Source organism: Haliotis rubra, unplaced genomic scaffold, assembly GCF_003918875.1.
Source record: "Haliotis rubra isolate DU_JTF1 unplaced genomic scaffold, ASM391887v1 Scf546, whole genome shotgun sequence".
Taxonomy (NCBI): domain Eukaryota; kingdom Metazoa; phylum Mollusca; class Gastropoda; order Lepetellida; family Haliotidae; genus Haliotis; species Haliotis rubra.
Genome location: NW_025767242.1, coordinates 181,325 through 204,451, shown reverse-complemented (window position 1 = coordinate 204,451; position 23,127 = coordinate 181,325). Strand labels below are relative to the sequence as shown.

Below are 23,127 nucleotides of genomic sequence, written 5' to 3'. Positions count from 1 at the left end.
GTGAGGATTGTTGTGTCAAACACAGTCAGTCTTGACTATAGTACTAAAACAATGAGGATTGTTGTGTCAAACACAGTCAGTCAGTCTTGACTATAGTACTAAAACAGTGAGGATTGTTGTGTCAAACACAGTCAGTCAGTCTTGACTATAGTACTAAAACAATGAGGATTGTTGTGTCAAACACAGTCAGTCAGTCTTGACTATAGTACTAAAACAGTGAGGATTGTTGTGTCAAACACAGTCAGTCAGTCTTGACTATAGTACTAAAACAGTGAGGATTGTTGTGTCAAACACAGTCAGTCAGTCTTGACTATAGTACTAAAACAATGAGGATTGTTGTGTCAAACACAGTCAGTCAGTCTTGACTATAGTACTAAAACAGTGAGGATTGTTGTGTCAAACACAGTCAGTCAGTCTTGACTATAGTACTAAAACAGTGAGGATTGTTGTGTCAAACACAGTCAGTCTTGACTATAGTACTAAAACAATGAGGATTGTTGTGTCAAACACAGTCAGTCAGTCTTGACTATAGTACTAAAACAGTGAGGATTGTTGTGTCAAACACAGTCAGTCAGTCTTGACTATAGTACTAAAACAGTGAGGATTATTGTGTCGAACACAGTCAGTCAGTCTTGACTATAGTACTAAAACAGTGAGGATTGTTGTGTCAAACACAGTCAGTCAGTCTTGACTATAGTACTAAAACAGTGAGGATTGTTGTGTCAAACACAGTCAGTCAGTCTTGACTATAGTACTAAAACAGTGAGGATTGTTGTGTCAAACACAGTCAGTCAGTCTTGACTATAGTACTAAAACAGTGAGGATTGTTGTGTCAAACACAGTCAGTCAGTCTTGACTATAGTACTAAAACAGTGAGGATTGTTGTGTCAAACACAGTCAGTCAGTCTTGACTATAGTACTAAAACAGTGAGGATTGTTGTGTCAAACACAGTCAGTCAGTCTTGACTATAGTACTAAAACAGTGAGTTGTTGTGGATTCAGTTTGACTATAGTCTAAAACAGTTTGTTGAGTCAGTCAGTCTTGACTATAGTACTAAAACAGTGAGGATTGTTGTGTCAAACACAGTCAGTCAGTCTTGACTATAGTACTAAAACAGTGAGGATTGTTGTGTCAAAACAGTCAGTCAGTCTTGACTATAGTACTAAAACAGTGAGGATTGTTGTGTCAAACACAGTCAGTCAGTCTTGACTATAGTACTAAAACAGTGAGGATTGTTGTGTCAAACACAGTCAGTCAGTCTTGACTATAGTACTAAAACAGTGAGGATTGTTGTGTCAAACACAGTCAGTCAGTCTTGACTATAGTACTAAAACAGTGAGGATTGTTGTGTCAAACACAGTCAGTCAGTCTTGACTATAGTACTAAAACAGTGAGGATTGTTGTGTCAAACACAGTCAGTCAGTCTTGACTATAGTACTAAAACAGTGAGGATTGTTGTGTCAAACACAGTCAGTCAGTCTTGACTTGACTATAGTAATTCTAAAACAGTGAGGATTGTTGTGTCAAACACAGTCAGTCAGTCTCTTGACTATAGTACTAAAACAGTGAGGATTGTTGTGTCAAACACAGTCAGTCAGTCTTGACTATAGTACTAAAACAGTGAGGATTGTTTCAGTGTCAAACACAGTCAGTCACAGTCTCTTGACTATAGTTGTACTAAAACAGTGAGGATTGTTGTGTCAAACACAGTCAGTCAGTCTTGACTATAGTACTAAAACAGTGAGGATTGTTGTGTCAAACACAGTCAGTCAGTCTTGACTATAGTACTAAAACAGTGAGGATTGTTGTGTCAGTCTTATGAACACAGTCAGTCAGTCTTGACTATAGTACTAAAACAGTGAGGATTGTTGTGTCAAACACAGTCAGTCAGTCTTGACTATAGTACTAAAACAGTGAGGATTGTTGTGTCAAACACAGTCAGTCAGTCTTGACTATAGTACTAAAACAGTGAGGATTGTTGTGTCAAACACAGTCAGTCAGTCTTGACTATAGTACTAAAACAGTGAGGATTGTTGTGTCAAACACAGTCAGTCAGTCAGTCTTGACTATAGTACTAAAACAGTAAGGATTGTTGTGTCGAACACAGTCAGTCAGTCTTGACTATAGTACTAAAACAGTAAGGATTGTTGTGTCAAACACAGTCAGTCAGTCTTGACTATAGTACTAAAACAGTAAGGATTGTTGTGTCGAACACAGTCAGTCAGTCTTGACTATAGTACTAAAACAGTGAGGATTGTTGTGTCAAACACAGTCAGTCAGTCTTGACTATAGTACTAAAACAGTGAGGATTGTTGTGTCAAACACAGTCAGTCAGTCTTGACTATAGTACTAAAACAGTGAGGATTGTTGTGTCAAACACAGTCAGTCAGTCTTGACTATAGTACTAAAACAGTGAGGATTGTTGTGTCGAACACAGTCAGCACAAACAACAAGGGAACAAACAGATAAGAGCAGCAAGTTTTTGAATCGCGTTTAGAAGTTATGCACATAAGGGAAATAATTTATTACTATCAACTTCTTTATCATTAAAGAAGATGGTGTCCTTAAATACGCTATTTTGAATAATAGTTGTGATTGATGTGCCATGACTACACAGTATGTACGTGAGGTTTGGGAATGTGTGTTGCAGCAATTCCGGCCCTGCGCTGTGTGGTGTAATGGACGACCTGTTCCTGCTCCGTGGCAACAGCAAGTCGGATGTAGGGAAGGAGCTGGAGACACAGAGGGAGGTGGTGGTGTCCATGTTGCTGCGCCTGATCAACTACTACCAGGTAATAAATACGTCAGATTACATGCGATATACCAGTATCTCATCCAGCCTGTTATACCCCGTGGGGATTTCAGGTTAGGATGGTCCTCAGCCAAGTATGCCTGTTGGACGAGGCATCTTAGTCAATCGGGGTGGTGGGGTAGCCTAGTGGTTAAAGTGTTAGCTTGCCATGTTGAAGACCTGGGTTGACTGCCCCCATGGGTACAATGTCTACCCCCGCTGTGATATTGCTTGAATATTGATATTAATACAATCTCCACTTTCCCTGCAGAAATGGTATGAATATTTTGATGTATTTTTCTCAACTTGGATCTTTGATTTGTGTCATGATGCCATACTTGGCAAGGTTTATTCAACGTTTGTATTTGCTGGTACAGGCTCTGGAGATGTTTGTGATAGTTCTCCAACAGTGCCACAGGGAGAGTGAAGACAAGTGGAAGAGGTTGTCTCGGCAAGTCATCGATACTGTGCTGCCAGCTCTAGGAAAACAACAGGTGATTCACTAGTTCTTCCGGGAGAAATCGATGACATGATGTATGGTCAACAACACAGCAATGCCTCTATTTCATACCTCATACTTTACAGTTGCTAGTGATAATCTGTAAATCATGTTTGTCATAATGATAAAGCCGACAGTGATTAATTATAGTCTATGTCAGAATGCTATGTTCTATATCATCTTTCATGATACAATACAAGGATAGGTCCCATAGAGATTCTTTCTAGGTTTGGGGCTGTGGGGTAGCCTACTGGTTAAAGCGTTGGTCGTCACGCCGAAGACCCGGTTCGAATCCCCACAAGGGTACAATGTGTGAAGCCCATTTCTGGTGTTCCCCACCGTGATGTTGCTGGAATATTGCTAAAAGCGGCGTAAAACCAAACTCAGTCAGTCAGTCTTTCTAGGTTTTGGGGAGGGGGATCCAATATATTTGTCCAGAACTCTGGAGTCGTCAGAGTGCCGTCAGACTGTGATGGTGATTGTTTCTCATGCTATCAACACGACGTTGTCTGATCCAGGCCTGGGTCCCGATCCACAAAGAGTTGTGACCTGTGATCCAATAGTTTAACATAGACTTATGAATGTTGGAGTGCTACGAACCGTTTGTGGATGGGGACCCAGGTTATTAACTTATGGTACTGTGATGATATGGCTGTTATTTAGCTGACTGCTGATTTCAGTGGTATTATCACTTGGGGAATGGTTAAGACAACTTAAAACAATCTATGTGTGCATTTTCCAGAGGATCTTTTAAGTTGTATTAACTTCAAGACAACCTTGGTGACTCCCAGTAATTATTAGATGAGTTGCACGTATAATACAGTAAATATGTTGAGACAACTTTCTGATGTGGTTCCAGATCAACATTGACCGCCAGTCTTCGCTGGACGTCCTGCACCGATTGTTCGAGTCAGTGGCTCCCAGCGTCTTCAGACCGGTTGACATCCTACTGAAGGGGCTGCTGGGATCCCCAGGGGACATTGTAAGTACAGAGTCAAGTACTTGAAACGCTGAAACGTGTTGGTATTCCAGAACATAATAGGCACCTAGTGCCTCGCAGAGTTGTGAAGGACCAAATGGTTCGAAGGTGTAACATGTGTAATGTTGTGACACCATTGGTCAGTACACATTCTATGAGCTACTTGTTTGCCTGGCCTTCACCTGATGTAATCTGAAACAAACTTGTAGACATTGTGTAAACTACCATAGCAATGAAGACAATTAGACTTGGTGAACATACTTTAATACATATACCAATCCAGTCTAAGGGAGAACTAATGTCTTTTGTGCTTCCAAACTTCTGTCTACTATTATGGACAAGAGAGTATGTAATTTAAAAGACAGAGTGGTCAGTGAGAAAGCTGTGGGCACAAGTGCCTGACAATCTAAGGTGGAAGAATGTTGTGCACAGTTATGTCCCTTAGTTATGGCAGGATCTGCTAAGCACTGGCACACATCCAAGATTTTTGCTAGTTATGATTAATATTAATGTAGCACTTTTCATACCAATGCTTTGTAAGGAAGTTAACATAGCATCTCCTGTTAGAATCATGTTCAAAGTTCCCAAAGCTGTTGCCCCCCCTCCCCTCACTCTCCCAGATGTAATGTGATCATGTGACTGTCATGCCTCTGTCTTGCAGTCGGGCGGTGGGGTAGCCTAGTGGTTAAAGTGTTCACTTGTCATGCCAAAGGCCCGGGTTCGATTCCCTCATGGGTACCATGTGTGAAGCCCATTTCTGGTGTCCCCTGCCGTGATATTGCTGGAACATTGCTAAAAGCATCGTTAAAACCAACTCACTCACTCACTCCCTGTCTTGCAGTCATGTGTCCAGGGCCTGCAGCGCTGGATGTGTCTGGTACTGTCCGTCATGAGAGTGCTGGTCTCCCAGTCTAAGGAGGAGGTTGTGTTGTCCCGCCTTGTGGATGTGGGGCTGTCGTTCCCCCTGACGCGGGATGCCGGGGAGAGAGACACCAACATCGAGGACTACAGCGATCTGATGCCTGAGGAGATATTTGCATGGTATTGTTTTTGACGAGAATTCATTACCATTACTTTCAGACATTGATATTATGTGTTTGATTGTATGTTTGACTTGTTGCTCATGATAATATCTGATATCGTTTAGCCAAGTGATGAAAGCGTTGTGGACACAACGAAGACCCAGGTTCGATTGCCCACATGGGTACTATGTATGAAGCCCATATTTGGTGTTCCCTGCTATGATATTGCAGGAACATTGTAAATAGCAGCCTTAAACCTTACCTTTAATATTGATATATATGTTTTGTTTTTTAGTTTTATGAAAGATTGCATCACCTTTGCAACAATTCACTGACGTGCCATGTTAGAGAAGTTCTGTTGAAAGTGGTGTTAAGACAATTCATTTGTACACTTAGCTGTGGGGTAGCTCAGTGGTTAAAGCGTTTGCTCATCACGCCAAAGGCCCGGGATCGATTCCCCACATGGGTACAATGCATGAAGCCCATTTCTGGTGTCCCCTGCTGTGATATTGTTGGAATATTGCTTAAAGTGACTCTCTCACTCACTCACTCACTCACTCACTCACTCACTTATACACTGTAAACTCTCTTCCATAGGTTCCTGATGCAAGCAATAGGCAAGTGTGCAGAGACCCTCAACAAAGAGTCTGTGACCATCAACTCCTCAGATCACAACTTGCACTTCCTGGTACAGCAGATGTGCCATCTCATCCTCTACATCACGCACATGTTTCAGTCAGGGCTGTACCGCCGCGTTGCCACGGCAGCCATGCGCATCATGCAGATGGACTGTCCTCGTAATGTGTACAGTGTGCGGGAGATCAACCAGCTTCTCCTGGCACTCAACACTGTGTACCCCACGCTGACGATGCTGTGGTGCAACATTCTCATCCTCCTCAACTTTGACGACCAGAGCATGTGGAGCCAGGTGATGCACACACCACAGAAGTACCTCATGGTCAGCCCTAGGTGAGCACATGATGTCACTAAAGGGCACAATCAGTTATCAGATTTCCATGCAGATTTTACGAAATTACAAAATATCTGTCTCAGTATGAATTGATGTGCCATGTTACAGTTCAGTTGTTATTCTGTTTGACAGTCGCCAGGGCAACATGGTGGACCTGAAGAAGAGGACGTTACAGTGTTGTCAGCTGGAACTGCTGAGGCGGGGAGGACTCATCCTCTTCTGTGACTATGTGGTCAGTTCGTGTACAGCTGTACAGGGTGGCGGGGTGCTCTTGTGGTTGATGTATTGATGTGAATTTGGAAGTGTGTATGTGTATACAGTGGAAGCTGTCTAAACCGGCACTTGTCGGGACTGAAGAAATTATCCGGTTTAGACAGCGTGCCGGATTGTAGAGCTGACAATGTTACCTTCGACTAGAATGGAACCAGTTTTGTCACTCTCATATACAATGTTGTATCATGTGGTTCTCTCAATTACTGCACACACTGACAACAAAAGACAAAGATTTGAGCTCATACTCACTAATTACATGTACAATTATACCCATACTGAACTAAGATTAAATTATCTTTGTCGGCAACCATGTAGTTTCAACAATGGATTAATTTGTGACAATACACATATGGCTGACTCATCGCAACGCGCCAGATTAAACAGCTCTGATTACTGTATAAACACATATTCTAGCGGGTCATTTCATGCCCAGTTCGAATTGAGGAGCTACATGGATGATAAATGTACTAGCCACAGTTGGGACTGAACTTTATGCGGGTTGACAATATAATATGTTCTTGAACTCCTATGCTGACATGTTAAGACATGTTGCTCGGAACTCCATTAATCCAGGCACCCTGCTTTCCTGACAACTACTTTTGCATGAGTGTGTACATATGACTGGTAAATGCAAATATTTACCTGGATGTGTTGCTTTTACCTCTTCTGTGCAGAGTAATGGTATATAAATATATTTTGGTGTCTGCGCGTTGTCTGCGCTGTTCTCCTCTCATAACGTAGCATAGCATGTTTCAAAGTTTCCATTTTCCTTCCCAGTGTGAGAACCTGAATGATGCGGAGCACATGACATGGCTGATAATAAACCACGTGTCTGATCTCATTGAGCTGTCAGATGAGTCACCAGTGCAGGATTTCATCAGCGCTATACATCGGAACTCTGCTGCCAGCAGTCTCTTCATACAAGCCATACATGCCAGATGTGAAAATGTCTCCAGGGTGAGATTTATCTGATTCCTTCTCCTGTTGATTTTCATAATTACATGGCCTCTTAAAGGCATTTTACACTCCATTACAGTAAAAGCATTTGATGCGTAATGTAGTCTCACTGTGGTAATTCTGTGGAGACTAGAAAAAAATATACTGAGCATCAATTCCTGATCGTGACGTATGAACCAAGCTTGATCAGGTGGTCGGACTCTGATGTGGTGGATTATGTGTCAGTGTGTCCAGATTGTGCTGATCACTTCTTATGGTTTCAATTGCTGATTCTAGCACGACAAGGTGTGATACTCGATTCTGATTGGCTGAGAGCTCATCAAAACTGTACTTAAATGACAGTTTAAGGACCGCTAATTAAAGTGACCGATTCACCACGTATGAATACAACAAACTCGTTGACCCTAATGTTTGTAAACAAACATGTCGGACATCGGCAATTTCTATCTCGGCAGCATCTTTGGTGTTTTTGAAGTAAAAAGCGAATGGTTTGAAGAGGAATTTCTTGACCCTAATCCCAGTGAAGAAACTATGAAGCTGGAAAATCCATCAGCAGCTCAAAAGCGGCAGTATATTCACGCGTTCCGTTTTTAAATTACATTTAGCGGTCTTAAATCAACGATAAAGGACTGCAAACTTGACACAGAGTAGCTTTATCTTCTAATTGTATGCCACAAATGAACTGAATCATGTGGTCAAACTGTGATATGTTTAGTTGTGTATCGTTGTGTCCAGATTGTGTTGATCATGTCTAATGTTGTCAGTGATTGGTTTTCCGAGGCTAGATGATTATTTGCAGGCTGTTGTGAAGCAGCTGACTTTATGGATTACATTATAACTTGCATTCTCTCAGTTATATGCTGTGCAGAACATTTATAGGTATTTCACAGGATGCTGCTGTGCTTGCAGTTCTGCTCAGTCAGTGGCCCAGATGCAGGGCTCCCGTGTACCACTGCAGGACGCTTTCCAATTACGCATTGAAATTAACATGCTCCCATATGTTGTTGTATTTATGCCTGGATGTTGCTGGAATATTGCTGTCAAGTTGTAGGTTAAATTGTTGTACTGTTAGTAGGGATGAGTGACTATATTTACCATCATGCTTGTTGGTTTTGATTAGGTATGACATAAGGCAGAACATTCCTGTTCTCAATAATATTTAGGTGAGTAAAATGACTGAAATACGCACATATTTGGAGATTGAAATGAAATACCCACTCAACATTCATAATACCCACTCCAAAACAAAACAAAACAAAAGTGGGTACAAACATCTCATCTAGTACAAATTTAGAAATAAGCAGATACATCTTTTTTAAGATTGACAACATACAATCAACATATCTTTCCAAAGCAATCAACATGCAAAGCTAACAAATGCTTATCATGTAAGTTAATATATGTTGATATTTCAGCCCTCTCTTGTGAAGAAGACCCTGAAATGCATAGAAGCAATCCATCTGACGCAGAGTGGGGCCTTACTGACACTGCTGATAGACAAGTTCCTCAACACACACCAGCTGGCTGTAGCGAGGATGTGTGACACAATCGCATGTCGCCGGGTTGAGATGTTGCTGGCGGAGAACTACGAAGACAGCAGCAAGCAGTTACCACTAGAGGATTTAGAGAAGTTACTTCAGTTTATGAGATCCAATGGATTAATACAAAGGTAGAGGATTGACACATCTTGTTTGTCATTATATATGTCTCTCATATTGTTACAGGCACCGTGGCACTTTCATTTGGCTGTTGAAATTGATACATCTCATTTCTCTGGTAACAGCACAGATGATCATGATGATCTTTCTATTATAATCAGTGCTAACTTTGTTAATCTGTTCGTCTGGAACATTTTAAGTGATACCAAAGTTTTCTACAGAAATGAGTTTTGAAAAGTCATTATTTCTGTGTATTGGCATTATTCAAATCAGTTGAATGTTTTTGTCTTTGGTTAAGCTGATGCTTTTTATAAATAATGATGCCTCTTTTAATTGTTTGATACTTTTGCAAATTGTGTGATGTTTTTTTTTTTATGAAGTACTTACATCCATCTAATGTCTGATGTTGCAGACATGCTCGCCTTGTCTCCCTCCTCAACAAGTTCCTCATCCTCCAATCTCCAGACAACAAACATGCCATGTCACCAGAGAAAACTCACCCTCTGGCCTTGACCCCTGAACAGGTCACAAATATAGAGGTCAACAAGGTAAAATTGACAAATACAATTACAAATTTAGCATGAAAATGACAGCATGCACCTTCAAATTTTGAGATTTAGTTTTGTCTTATTTTTAACTATTGTGAGTTACAATTACTTGATTGAAATAATTGTGATCAATATAGGTTGTAGACTTCTTGCTAAAGTTCCGTTACCAGTGGTGAAGCCCATTTCAGTTCCTCACTGCAATCTACTTCCAAAGCTCCCAAGACATTTTTTGTACACATCCTTTTTGATCCTATGAATTATTGTTGGAGCGGAGGTGTTTGAAAACAAGGCTTCATTCATAGATAGTGTTTTCCTTCTCCTGGACCCATGAAGATCCGGGCTAGAATTGATCTTCAGCAAACCATGCCTGTCGTAATAGGCAACTAATGGGATCAGGTGGTCAGACTCTCTGACTTGGTTGACACATGTCATCACATCCCAGTTACTTAGATCAGAGCATATGCTGTTGGTCACTGGATTGTCTGGTCCAGACTCGATTATTTAAAGACCGCTGCCATATAGCTGAAATATTGCTGAGTGTGGCTTTTAACACCAACCAACCTACCAACCAACTTTCTCCAGGATAGCGGTAAGTTGTAGCAAAATTCCCATTGCTATCACTAAAACTGACATCGGTAGTCACACCTGTGTATTACCTATGCAGGACTTCTACCTGTCGGTGGTGAAGGACCAGTGCTTCCAGATGGACCCCAACACGCGGGAGTGCGCCTTCCTCCTCCAGCGCCTTGACTATGCTGACATACTGTCTATCACCATGACAAAGGTAGGCTGCAGTACGCAACATCATCTGATGATTTGTTGAGTCAGCAACTTTTGGAATAAGTGCCTGCCATTTTAACTGCACTAATGTCGGTTTATCACAAAGGGATGCTCTGTTCAAATATCAGGAGATGAAATACTCACATAGGTTTGTTTGATTGGCAAATTTGGCGATTAGTCACCAGTCGGATGACATTGTGATGAGTGGAGGAATAGTTTTCTCCACTTTGTAGTACAATGAATAAATTACCATGTGTAAAAAATGCTACCATGGATGTTGAATATGTTAATAAGGGATTAAGCTAATAATGGATTCCTGTTCCTGAGAGATTCAATTCAGTTCCTAGTTGGAAGAATTTGGGACAGACAGGTAGATTATCAGTAAAGTCTCTGTGTCAAATATTTATGATAGAGACCTGAGTGTTGTTGTACAGAGCAATCTTAGCGCTAAGATGACCTTAGCTACCATACCTTAACATAGACTTAAGATAGTATTAGCTCTAAGGTTGTTTTGTACAATGGCACCCAGGGTTTTATTTTCAATGTAAAATTTGAAGGCCCATTGTAAGTAAATGTATATTGATCTTTTCTGTTGTCTGCCATGATATTGCTGTAATATTGCTAACAGCAGTATAAAACTCATCCTCGATAAACTCCAGGGTATACGTTACGATCACTCTCCACTATACCCTGGATGCATCCACGGCTTGGCCCGATGACTTTATTACCTCCCTTTGCTGGCTCCGCATTCTCACAGTAGCCAATCAGCTAAGCCGTCGCCGTTACATCCAAGCTTGCCAGTGTCAACAAAGATAGCGGTCGCAGTCGCGAAGGTTTGTTCGCAGTACCACTCAGATTTTTGGGGAAATAATACAGACAAATTGACAGATCTGAAACTTTAAAGAAATATATAAAAGAACTTCTACATCTTTCAGAGTAGCTCTGCATCAATTGTGTTGCCAAGTTTAAACGGTTAGATAATTTAAGAAGCAAAAGTGAGTTGTGATTGGTTCGCTCAACTTCCCAGCGTTGACACCTTATTGGATAAAAAGCCAGCCAAGAGAGGTAATAAACTCATCGGGCCAAGCCGTGGATGCATCCAGGGTATAGTGGAGAGTGATCGTAACGTATACCCTGGAGATTATCGAGGATGTATAAAACTAGACTCACTTTTCCAGGAAAAGTATTTGAACTGGGGACTTTGTTTTCAGGAGTTCAGTCTTGCAGTATTAGAGGAGTGTATATCGCTGGGTGCATACCGTACACTTGTGAGATACAATCGTGACCGAGAGACTCACACTGAGCAGAAGCTGCCCCTCTCGGAGACCAAGTCTCGACACACTCTTCCAAGCTGCACAGCTCACTCTGTTCCGCCATATTAACAATATCATCAATCACCTTCCAATTCCACATCAGAATCTGACTTTTAGACTCTCTCTCAGTGCCAAAGAGATTCGATACATGGAGAGAATCGAGGATTTGTTTACGGATAGTACATGGTTTGTGATGAACTTTCAGCTAACGTCAGCACTAACTCAGTATTTAGTGTCTGTACAGAGGTTTCCATGGAGACCTGGTGTGCCTGCTGAATCTCATGGAGATGTATGCCGCTTTAGTGTTCTTTGTATGGAGGTAAGTGAATTGGGTTTGTTTTCAAATATTTTCAAATCTAGACATTTTGGAGCTTGATAGTAGGGCTTAAATTTAAAATACAGTTCAAGGTTATGTTAGACCAAAGTAATTGACCCAAGCCTATTGGGTGTTTTGATACACCTGAGTGTTTCCACTTGGTGATTCATGTAGCTGCTAATGGAATCAGAATAGTTCCCTGTCCGATGTTTGTCAGGTTTTACAAATACTGATTTGAGGTTGAAGATAATAGGTGTTACAAATACTGATTTGGGGTTGAGATGGTAAGTTGTACAAATACTGATATGTGGTTGAAAATGGTTGTGTAGATACTGATTTGGGGTTGAAGATGGTAGCAAGTATAAATACTGATTTGGGGTTGAAGCTGACAGGTTGAACAAATACTGATTTGAGGTTGAAGATGGTTGTATAGATACTGGTTTGGGGTTGAGATTTTAGATTGTACAAATGTTGTACTTTTTCAGATGCTGAGTTGGCTGCTGCAGCACAACCAGCTGCCGACCACGGAGCAGATACAGACGTGTCTGGAATGTGTGTCCCTCGTCCTGCAGAACCAGCTGTTCTCCTCCATCATTGGTCAGACCGACCATTCCACATGGGTGTGTACCATCACATCTTCCCTCTACCAGCTGGTGTCATCATGTAAGTAGTGGATTCAAGATGTCTTTTACTAATGGGATCGGGTGGTCATACCCGCTTATACTTGGTTGATGTATGTCATATCCCAACTTGATAGACTGATGCTCATAATTTATATCACAGGATTGTCTGGTTCAGACTAGATTGTTTACAAGCCATCACAATATAGCTGGGATAATGCTGAATGTGGCATTAAACAACTATGAAACAACTCATGCATCTCTTTTGGAAATAGGTGTGTGTGGGGTAGCCTAGTGGTTAAAGCATCGCATGCGTCACGCCGAAGACCCGGGTTCGATTCCCCACATGGGTACAATGTGTAAAGCCCATTTCTGGTATCCCCCGCCGTGATATTGCTGGAATATTGCTAAAAGCGGCGTAAACTAAACTCACTCACTCACTTTTGGAAATACCTACATGTGATCATATCATCCTGATAGATGTAAACCATTTGCTGAAAGTTGTTGCAGGAGCACCATGTGTTCCTCCTGATCATCAGGGGCCGTGGGGTAGCCTAGTGGATAAAGTGCTCGCTTGTCACACCAAAGACCCAGGTTCGATTCCCACATGGGTACAATGTGTAAAGCCCATTTCTGGTGTCCCCGTGTGGTATTGCTGGAATATTGCTAAAAGTGGTGTAAAACTGAACTCACTTCACTCCTAATCATCAAGCAAATTAATGCCCGTGTATGATCATGTGATAAGAGGCAGAGAACTACAGCATGGTTGGTGAAATAACTTCTGCCATTGAACAGTTACTAAACATGTCTTTGGGGTTACTGTACGAACGGACACATTTTGTTGACATATAGTAAACTATGGTAATAATAAACTCAAAGGGGCCACTAATATTTCGTTATAAATGTAGTTTGTTATTCACACGTCGACTAAAATATAAAACAAGTGGTTGGGACCAAAAATCAGTTATATCTGTCAAGACTGTTTGTTATAAACATGGTATTTTTCCTTATCCTGACTCATGATCTTTTGCTTATCTCCCTTTCCCTTGCGAATGGTAGTGGAACACTTGAAACCTTTGTAGTTCCCGACGCGGACGTAAAAATACACTCACCCACGAGTTACCTCCCTTTTCCCACGCAAACAGCCATGTGACCAGCCTTACTTGTCACGCTCTCCCTTTTCGCACTGGAGTCCCGTATACGGCACCAAATCATTTAATATTTAGATCCTTTATCCAATTGAAACAGTGTATAGTTTTTGGTTATATTTAGTTTTCATCGTGTGTCAAACTTTTCATAAAATTATTCATATTTTGTGACATTTATTCATCATAATGTAGTTTGGGGTACTTATATGCATTTTCTGCAGCTGAAAATGTCATGTGACAGTGGTATCAATGTTTTAATAAAAATAATGTACAATAAATAAAAATCTTTTTTATCTGTTATACGGCCCCCACCACGTAGAGTTACCTCCCTGCTACACATGCGCAGCCAACCAAGTAAGCACCTAGGCCCGTATCATCAATCCTTCTGCTGAATAAATCAGTGAACAGAATTGCGGGGAGGTGGGCGGTCCTACCCCAAGGATGACTCTCTTCAAAGAATTGGAAACCTCTACAGGTTTAGCTAATTGTTTTTCAGAGAGATCGTCCTTGGGGTACATATATGCATGAACTCAGACTCCCAAAGACTGGAGGCCAGGGAAGAGGGAATTTTGTCAAAGTACACAGAAATAGCGATCGTTAGGATGAGAGCACCATAAGGGGGAAAACCAACTGACAACCGACCATAATCTCCAAAATGGCCAAAACACGAACGATCACGTGAATGTGTATCAAGCTCATAATGCCTGATAAAAGTGCTAGGCCTGCTCCAAATTCAAGAATCCGCAGTCAGAATGAAATCGGATGGTTTTGTCAGCGCTTATAACTCAACAATAAAAGATCAACAACATGTGTGATCTATACAGCCCACAGCCTGCACAACTCTACAACCTGCACAAACCTTACACCTGTAGTAGGTTCAGTTTCGGACGACAACCTACTTGATTCAGGGAATCCCTTCATCTACACGGATGCGGAGGTCATATCCTTGGTAGCAGATGGCCTGCTGATATTGTCGTTCACTCACGACAACCCAACAGAGACTTACTGCATATATGCGGATGACTTCGACTCCAATGTGATATCACCTATGAAGCCAATATCTCAAGTACTGGAGAACCTCAAGGCGTCCTTTGTAAAGGGCTTAAGGTTAAAAATGCCTTCAAGAATCCTTGGACGGATGTACAGATGATATTATTAACACTCGTCACTCAGCATGGGGATTAGGAATCTATATCCTATCAACTAGATTCAACATCAGTATTCTTAAAGATCCATACAGACATACGTCTTGACAGCCTCCTTCGTCATGCTGGCTTATGTTATCCACAATGCAAATACGTGATTAATATCACTGAACAATTTTTTACACTTGGAGGAACCCTTATTCAAGAGGTTTATATGAGCGGCGTAGAATTACGTGGCGCTTTCACTCAACCAACAATTGCACCAGATTTTATGGAGGCCAACCTGCTACAACACCAGTGACGTCATGCTTGAAGCTGATTGGTCCAGGACAGACAACGCCTCTTACTGACAGAACAGGCGCCAGCATGTTTACTGACTTGTAAACAAACCCGTGGTACAGGGGAATACTTCTTCTGCAGCCTTGAAAACAGCATACAACTACGGCCCGTTATCATCATGGGAATCTAATAGATGTCTAGCCTTGACAGCAGGATTAATGATGTTTATCTTGGAATTTTTCACTGATAAAAGCCTGTATGTGTACCTGTCTCCTTCGATACTACACTGGAAGCAGTCTTGCTGTAAATGGACAACGCTACGATGTATGCTGATCAACACAGATCGTCTGCGTATATAAGGGGAAGAATGATGTATCATCACTGCAAATTGCCATTCTGGACAAGGTTATCATCGCTGATGCCTATCTACGAGGATGAGAAGTGCACAAGAAGAAAGAAATGGCGGTAATACCCATTTTCCTGTCGTCTCTGTGAGTCACGGCGAGGTCAAGATAGAGTTACGTCCCTTGCTTGCCTGTTGCAGAAATGAAGGGTATTTTCTCTTTGGAATTTCATCGGCCCCGGGACTATTTACCTGTGTACCGAAGCCCACTGATGCATCAGCGGAGACTTTGCAGTGCATTCTGCCTAGACAATGCAATCTAGACGCATCAACAAGCAGATCAACTCAGCTGAACTTCACAATCAAGTTGCTCACGCCACTAGTATGGCTAGTGAACCTGACGAAGTCGGAGTTGGAACCAAAACAAGATCTGCAATTCCTGGGGATAAGATTCATCACAACACAGAATCGAATTGTGACTCCAGAAGATCGTTGGGTCAAGATACAAGCCATGATTCCTCAAGCAGTCATCTCTCCGTTAACACTACGAACATGGCAATGTCTGCTTGGTCTACTAACCTCAGCACAAGACTTGACTCGCACATGAAGGTTACAACTACAGCCATTGCAACGATTCCTGGCAAAACATCTGGACAGAAGCGACCCTATCTACCAGATCATCTCAAAGTGTACCTACTTTGGTGGACTCAGAGGCTGAATGTCTGTGCAGGGACCTATTTACAAGAGCCGGTCTTCGACACACATCTCTACGCAGATGCATCGCTACAGGGATGGGGTGCACATATCAACAACCAAGTTGCATCAGGGAAGTGGTCAAATGCAGAACAGCATCTTCTGTCTTCTAGAAATGAAAGCTGTGATCAGCGCCGACGTACAACTATGGTCGAGTTTGCTGAGCAACAGAATGCTGATGATCCACACGGATAACTCTACAGTGGCATTCTCCATACATCGGCAAGGATCAAAAAGATCGCCAAGCCTATTGCAGCTCACATTCCAGTTGTTTAACATCACAGAGAAGGCAAGCATCTGGATAAAGTTGCTGTCACATACCGGAGCCAAGAACGTACTAGCAGACGCTCTTTCCCGACCACTGCACACATCACCCACGGAATGGATGCTCCATCCAGAAGCGTTCCGGCTCATCATAAGGGAAACAGGATCCCCATGCATAGACCTGTTCACCACAAGGTTCAACAAACAACTACAGACGTTTGTTTCACCAGTACCAGACCCCCAAGCCTGGGCAGCAGATGCCCTGAACATATGATGGGAAGGACTAAATGCTTACGCGTTTCCACCTCCGATCTTACTACCGAAAGTACTGTTGAAGATCAAACAGACACAAGCGCTACAACTGACTTTGGTCGTGCCCTATTGGCCAGAGAGAGTCTGGTTCCTATACCTAATAGAAGATCTCGGAAGTCCAACCCTCAAACTACCAGAATGGCCGAACCTACTCAGACATCCGCACACCAAGCAAGTCCACTGGAACCCAAAATTGTTCCAGCTACACATGTGGACCGTATCAAAACCTGTCTGAAGAAAAGAGGATACTCCGCCAGAGCAGTGAAAGCAGTGACCCTAGCGTTACGCAGATCTACTTGCAATTTGTATGACGACAAATGGCAGAAATTTGAGCAATATGCAAGGCGGAAAGGCTTCACAGCTATGAAAGCGTCTCATCCTCAAGTGGCGGAATATCTATGTCACCTTAGATATACAAGACATCTGAAAGGTTCGACATTATCTACATATCTGGCAGCCATTAGTACAGTCATCACTTGGAAGTCAGGCCTCAAATTGACAAAAGTACCAGAATTACTAGCTCTGCTGCGATCTTTTAAACTGGAGGACCAGCAAAAGAAATTCAGAGCACCAGCCTGGGATCTGAATGTAATTCTACGTCATCTCATGAGCGATGCCTACGGACCTCTAGAGCAGACTACCTTCGAGCTACTCACGCAGAAAGCTCTGTTCCTGCTTGCCCAAGCCACGGCAGCTCGTATGTCTGAGATACATGCGCTGAACTTTGGACGAACTAGATTCAACACGGGGCACCGTGCTGCAGTACATCTAGGCCTGAGATGGGATTTTATTGCAAAGAATCAACTACCTGGTCAACCAGATAGACAGTTCCATGTGCCAGCGCGCTATCTACGATCTTCTGACCGGAGGACACCCAGGACTTATCCTTGTGTCCTGTCAGAGCCTTGAAGATATATCTTCATAAGACTAAAACAAGGAGAAGAAAATTCAAGCGCCTATTCATCCCCTTTGTCGACGGAGACAGCAGTGGAAGTCTCAAGAACGACAATATCATTTTGGATGAGAGCCGTTATACTAAGAGCCTACAAAGCAGCAGGATTAGAACCTCCAAGAGCTTCCAACCCACACGAAGTCAGAGCACTGGCGTCGACACTTGCTCTGCATGGAAATTGCTCTATATCATCAATTGTGGAGGGCTGCTCTGGAAGTGGGATACGGTGTTTGCCAACAATCTACCTCCGAGACATAGCCACCGAAGACGTCTTGAAAGTCCATGCGCAGTCTAGACTAGGCTAGCATGAGTGATTAAGACTCTGTACGGGTAAAGATCTTACCTGTACGTAAAGGGGTCGCACCTCATTTATGATAAAGATCTTATCATAATCTATGGGTTGTTATAGATAACTAGTAATAAGAAGATACTAGTATATCTTAAGCCACATGAATCTAGAAGATTCACTTGCCTGAGAGAGAAGCAAGACAAGATGGTGGTCCCCCCGAGTTACAACGGAAGTTGGAAGAATAGGATCTAGGAAATGCTGTTACGCAGTTCCCATGGGGGGGATACAGGACGTATCTATGGACAGCTGTTGAATCCAGGAAGTGGCTTGACTCACTACCAATCCGTAGGATTCTATAAGCAAAAGATCATGAGTCAGGATAAGGAAAAATATGTAGTTTTTTAAGTAAAATTGATATTTTATACTTATCCTGACTCATGAGGAGAAGCCCTCCCAACCTCCCCGCTGGAAACACTTCGGATTTCACAGTAGATCCAGGTGCATTGACAGAAAAATCAGGAGAGAGTGACAAGTAAGGCTGGTCACATGACTGTTTGGCGTGGGAAAAGGGAGGTAACTCGTTGGTGAGTGTATTTTTACATCTGCTTCGGGAACTACAAAGGATTCAAGTGTTCCACTACCATTCGCAAGGGAAAGGGAGATTAGCAAAAGATCATGAGTCAGGATAAGTATAAAATATCAATTTTATTTAACAAATTACATTTACAACAATTTGTATCCTGTGCTTAATGTTTTTTCAAGTTGTATGTTATGTCACTGTATCAGAGAACTAAGTTATAGAGTCCGGTAGTGGTCAAGCTTGTTGAAGTGCTGCTTGTATTTCAGTGGTGGTGTTGCCAGGGGAGAAGGTGGCTGTGTTAGCTCATCAGGACAGAGAGGACGACAGTATGACAAATTCCAGAGATGGTTGGTACAACTTGTCACCACAGATGAAAGATTTCTTGATTCCCTCACAGTGGAATCGATCTTGACTCTTTTTCCCTATTGCATGTTTGAAGACCTTTAATTCATTGTCTTTTTTACATTTTTGTGTAATTGATCATATGTAACAACCCTTAACAAAAATGTCAGGTTATGATGGCAGGGTGATTCCATTGAACCAGGGAATATTTTTATTTGATCTCTTCCTTCTTCCAGAATCATCATTCCTTATCCGTGCATGTGACCAGATCTCGGAGTTGGTTCACTGTCTACAGACTCGCCTGAAACCAAAGACCCCACACTAGTCTCCCCTTGCCCCCAGTGATAGCAGCTCCCATCAGGAATATCGTCATTGGTAAGTACAGTGTTACACGAAGGCAATGATAACTTGCATTAAAGTTGCAGTCCATGATATACTGGATAGGATTTTCACTCACCGATAACTTGAAGTGGAAATATCTTTACTTATAACTTGGAGTGTCTGGAGTCTGTGAGTGTTGTTATCACAGATGTAGTGGTCAGTTTACACGATCTGAAGTCGTCATCATTCATATTTTATTACCACTTACAGGGCAAACATGTTCTCAACACGTCAATGTTTTTAACTGAACACAGACATGGTGTTGTTTTCACTGACAGGTAAAAGCTCTTCTGCCTGAAATTAAATTAGCTAGTCATTGGACATGCAACACTTCTTTAGCAAATTAAGGCTGTTGGTGTTTGTGATTCTGAGACACGTATATGACATGTATCTGCAGGTCTCGGGCGACTCCAGCTAGTTAACACATACGCATCGAACACCACCACTTGTATGGAAGCTGGGCTGGGCTCCCTCCCCATCAGGAGATCTGAAGACAAAACTACCTCCATTACCTGTTGACTTTCTACAGGAGAAAGAAGTCTTGAAGGAATTTGTTTTGCGGGTCAACACACTGGGTAAGCCACAAGACACTCATCCAATGCCTGATGTCAGTAGTTGACAACTTCCTGCGAATTATAATTATAAGGTGATTCTTGCTTTCATTAAACAACGAAATGGCGTCTTTGGGTCACTGTTCTATCAGCGTTCTAGGCATTCTAGGCATAGGCTCAAGAGTCAGTGTACTCTCCCTGAATGGTATCAGAGTCCTGACTAGTCACTAAACACTATATAAGCACTCAGGATTACATTAAACCCCATTTCATCTCCCTACCTACTGTTGTTGCTGTAGGATGGGTCAGTCGGCAGCAGTTTGAAGAGACGTGGATGAGTCTGCTGGCGTTACTCAACCCTGTGTCAGGTGGTATGGACCTGACACATGAGGTGAGTGTCTCTCCAGAGGATTGAAAGACAGCCAGAACATTTTGTCCTCCTGGGATCTGTCATTTTTTTCTGTGTTTTTTTCCTAATAAATCTTTTGTGTCAGAACAACTGGCAAAATATCTTCATTCTTTTTCAGAGAGATCGTCCTTGGGGTACATTTTATGCATTTTCCGGCTGAAAAATGTCCTGTGACAGTTGTATCAATGTTTTTTGAATAAAAAGATTGTACAATAAATAAACTCTTTTATTTATTATACGGACCCTACCTCACGGAGTTACCTCCCTTAGCGCATGCGCACCAACTGGGTAGGCTCCTAGACCCGTATCATCATTCCTTCTGCTGTCACGGCCGTGAACAGACGTGTTTTGAGTAACCCATTCATGAGCCGTACGGCGCTGTTAAAAGAGACTATGTCTGAGACACCACCTGTATGTATGGTCTTTATTTGTCTAAAACAAGAACAGTAAAGCTTTACAGTTGGTTGTTTCATAATTGTGACTTTGTATTAATACAAAATACGCCAACTTTCCCCGTGGTTACGCGACGTGTTGCTCTGCCATGGCGGGAAGTTTAGCGTGCCATGTGGTCGTAATATTGCGTGATTAAAACCAACTATTACTTTCGCGGTAACCTTCACGTAGTTTTTCAATGTTTTCTACGCGTTTATATGCTGCTGGCAGCCATTAACTCACATGTTTGGCGTGTTTGTTTCAGGCCTTTTCATGCTGTTCGGTCTGTGAGGGGAGTATCCCCGGGCCGACAGTCATACTTCAGCTGCGTGGGCCTGTCTGGAGAAGACAGGCCATGAGGCTGACTCCTGCCCTATTTGTCTGGCCTTTTCCCCGGCCCAGAAGAGGCGGGCTGCCGACACCTTGTTCTATCGCCAAATGCGGAGGCGGAGGGGACCTGACGCAGGTTCCCCCGCCTAAGTCCAAACGTGTGTCAAAAGGGAAAAAATCCCGCGGCCCTTCCTCCTGCCACTTCGAAAGTGGTTTTGACATGTCACTGATGGAGTCTATGTTTCAGCAGCAGATGGACTCGATGAAGTCCTTCGCTCGCGAGTCGGTTGGAGGTCTCCGGCAGGAGTTCCTCACCCACTCGGGACGGGGCGGAGAGTCCGGGTGGATCGCCGGCTCGGCTCGATCCTCGGCCTTGAGGCGCCTGTAGATCCGCTGCCTCTGGCTTCGATCCGGGACGCCTCGGCTGCTCCGGGAGAGGGAGGTGCTCCCAGTCCCCTCTCGAGGCTCGCCGAGGGCCGCTGAGTATTCCTGGTATTCCGTCCTTGCGCACACCCGCCCCATGAGAGCCGAGGCACCAGTTCTGCCTGGCCTGCCTCCAGCGCCTCGGACCGGGTCCACGACGCCGGGCTGGCTGGACGGGAGCAGTCTGTCTGTTCTTCCCTTCCTGTGGTTCCTAGCGCTAGGCAGTCCACCGGGTCGGGGTTAGGGTCCTCTTACGGAGGAGACCCAGCCTCTGACTCGGGCTCGGACGCCGAGGCAATGGAGCTTGGGAGGTCGAGGAGCATGACGGGCGGCTTCCGCTTTTGCTTCGCCTTGGCGGGAGGTCCGGCAGAGAATTGCCGAGGGCCTACCCCAGGTCAGCGGTGCCTGCTGGTTGCGCGTGGACTCGACTGAGTTCCGCTTGCCTGGCGCAGGCGTTTGCCCCTAGGCAACCCTCACAGACGCAGCTCCGCATTCTGCCATCGCTGGTCTCGGACGACGGTCGATCCCCTCTTGTCTGGTGCCCGAGTAAGGTTTGACTTACCTGAACTCGCGGCGGCGCTACCAGCTTGGGAGGATTCCCCTGTTCGTTGTACCAATTGTTGACTAATGTGTTTTCACTTCCGCCGCCCTGGGGAGGCTCGGCTTCCTCCGAGCAGCCCGGCTGCTCGGCAAGGGCTTCTAACTCCACCTTTTGCCCTCGCGGGCATCCCCTGCGGCACGCTGCACCGGACCTACGAGGAGGTCTACCGGAACGCGATGCAGCAGGTGCGGGTGGTGGTCCATGAGGCCTACCTCTCCTCGGGTTCAGAGGTCGGCCCTGGAGGCGGAGGGGCATGCTGGCGACGTGTCGCCGCATGTCGCGGCTGCTCCGTCAGCTTTTCGAAGTGCAGGCTCACCTCTGCGACTCTTTGCGGTCTGCTGCGTCGACGGTGATGTGCGCAGTCATGGGGATGCGCCGGGCTGTGGCTGTCGACGCGTCTAGGTACTCGGCAGCAACACAGCAGACCTTGCTGGCCCTCCCTTTCCGTCTGGGGCGCCACCCTCTTCCAGGGGCCCAGCAGGTCATACGGGGAGGCTGCCGCTGCAGCTACCTCCTTCAAGGACTCTAAGGCCTTGTTGGAGCACCAGCTGGTGTCTCGCCCGCCTCCGCAAGCCACCTTCCTCCGCCCGGGTGCAGCCTACACCCGAAGTCTGCCGGCTGGCTTCGCCGCTTGGTAGGGGTAGGCGGAGGAACAGGTCCGCCAAGGGTAGGGGCAAGGAGCAGTCCTCGACTAGCTCCCAGCCTTTTCAGCGGGCTGGGAGGTCTGCCCCGACCTCCCGTTAACCCATCAGGCTGCCGCTCAAGCCGTGGTGTCACACCCAGTCAGCTCCGCTGCTACCGGGTCTACACACGCTCCTACCCCATATCCCAGTGGGAGGCCGCCTCTCTATTCCTGCCGGAATGGG

At 44.0% G+C, this 23,127-nt stretch overlaps 1 protein-coding gene across 1 annotated transcript in view; it reads left to right on the top strand.

Annotated features, from left to right (window-relative positions):
• Nucleotides 1-23,127, top strand: part of LOC124253603 (huntingtin-like) — a 69,842-nt gene that overhangs the window by 30,815 nt on the left and 15,900 nt on the right. The window contains 20 exon segments of the mRNA XM_046687408.1: nucleotides 2,652-2,680; nucleotides 2,683-2,793; nucleotides 3,170-3,286; nucleotides 4,151-4,273; nucleotides 5,112-5,311; nucleotides 5,890-6,261; nucleotides 6,395-6,494; nucleotides 7,313-7,492; nucleotides 8,908-9,161; nucleotides 9,563-9,698; nucleotides 10,363-10,482; nucleotides 11,690-11,811; nucleotides 11,813-12,110; nucleotides 12,593-12,770; nucleotides 19,059-19,139; nucleotides 19,371-19,450; nucleotides 19,452-19,509; nucleotides 19,913-19,947; nucleotides 19,949-20,090; nucleotides 20,366-20,457. Of these exon segments, the coding sequence (XP_046543364.1) occupies nucleotides 2,652-2,680; nucleotides 2,683-2,793; nucleotides 3,170-3,286; nucleotides 4,151-4,273; nucleotides 5,112-5,311; nucleotides 5,890-6,261; nucleotides 6,395-6,494; nucleotides 7,313-7,492; nucleotides 8,908-9,161; nucleotides 9,563-9,698; nucleotides 10,363-10,482; nucleotides 11,690-11,811; nucleotides 11,813-12,110; nucleotides 12,593-12,770; nucleotides 19,059-19,139; nucleotides 19,371-19,450; nucleotides 19,452-19,509; nucleotides 19,913-19,947; nucleotides 19,949-20,090; nucleotides 20,366-20,457 (2,828 nt within the window).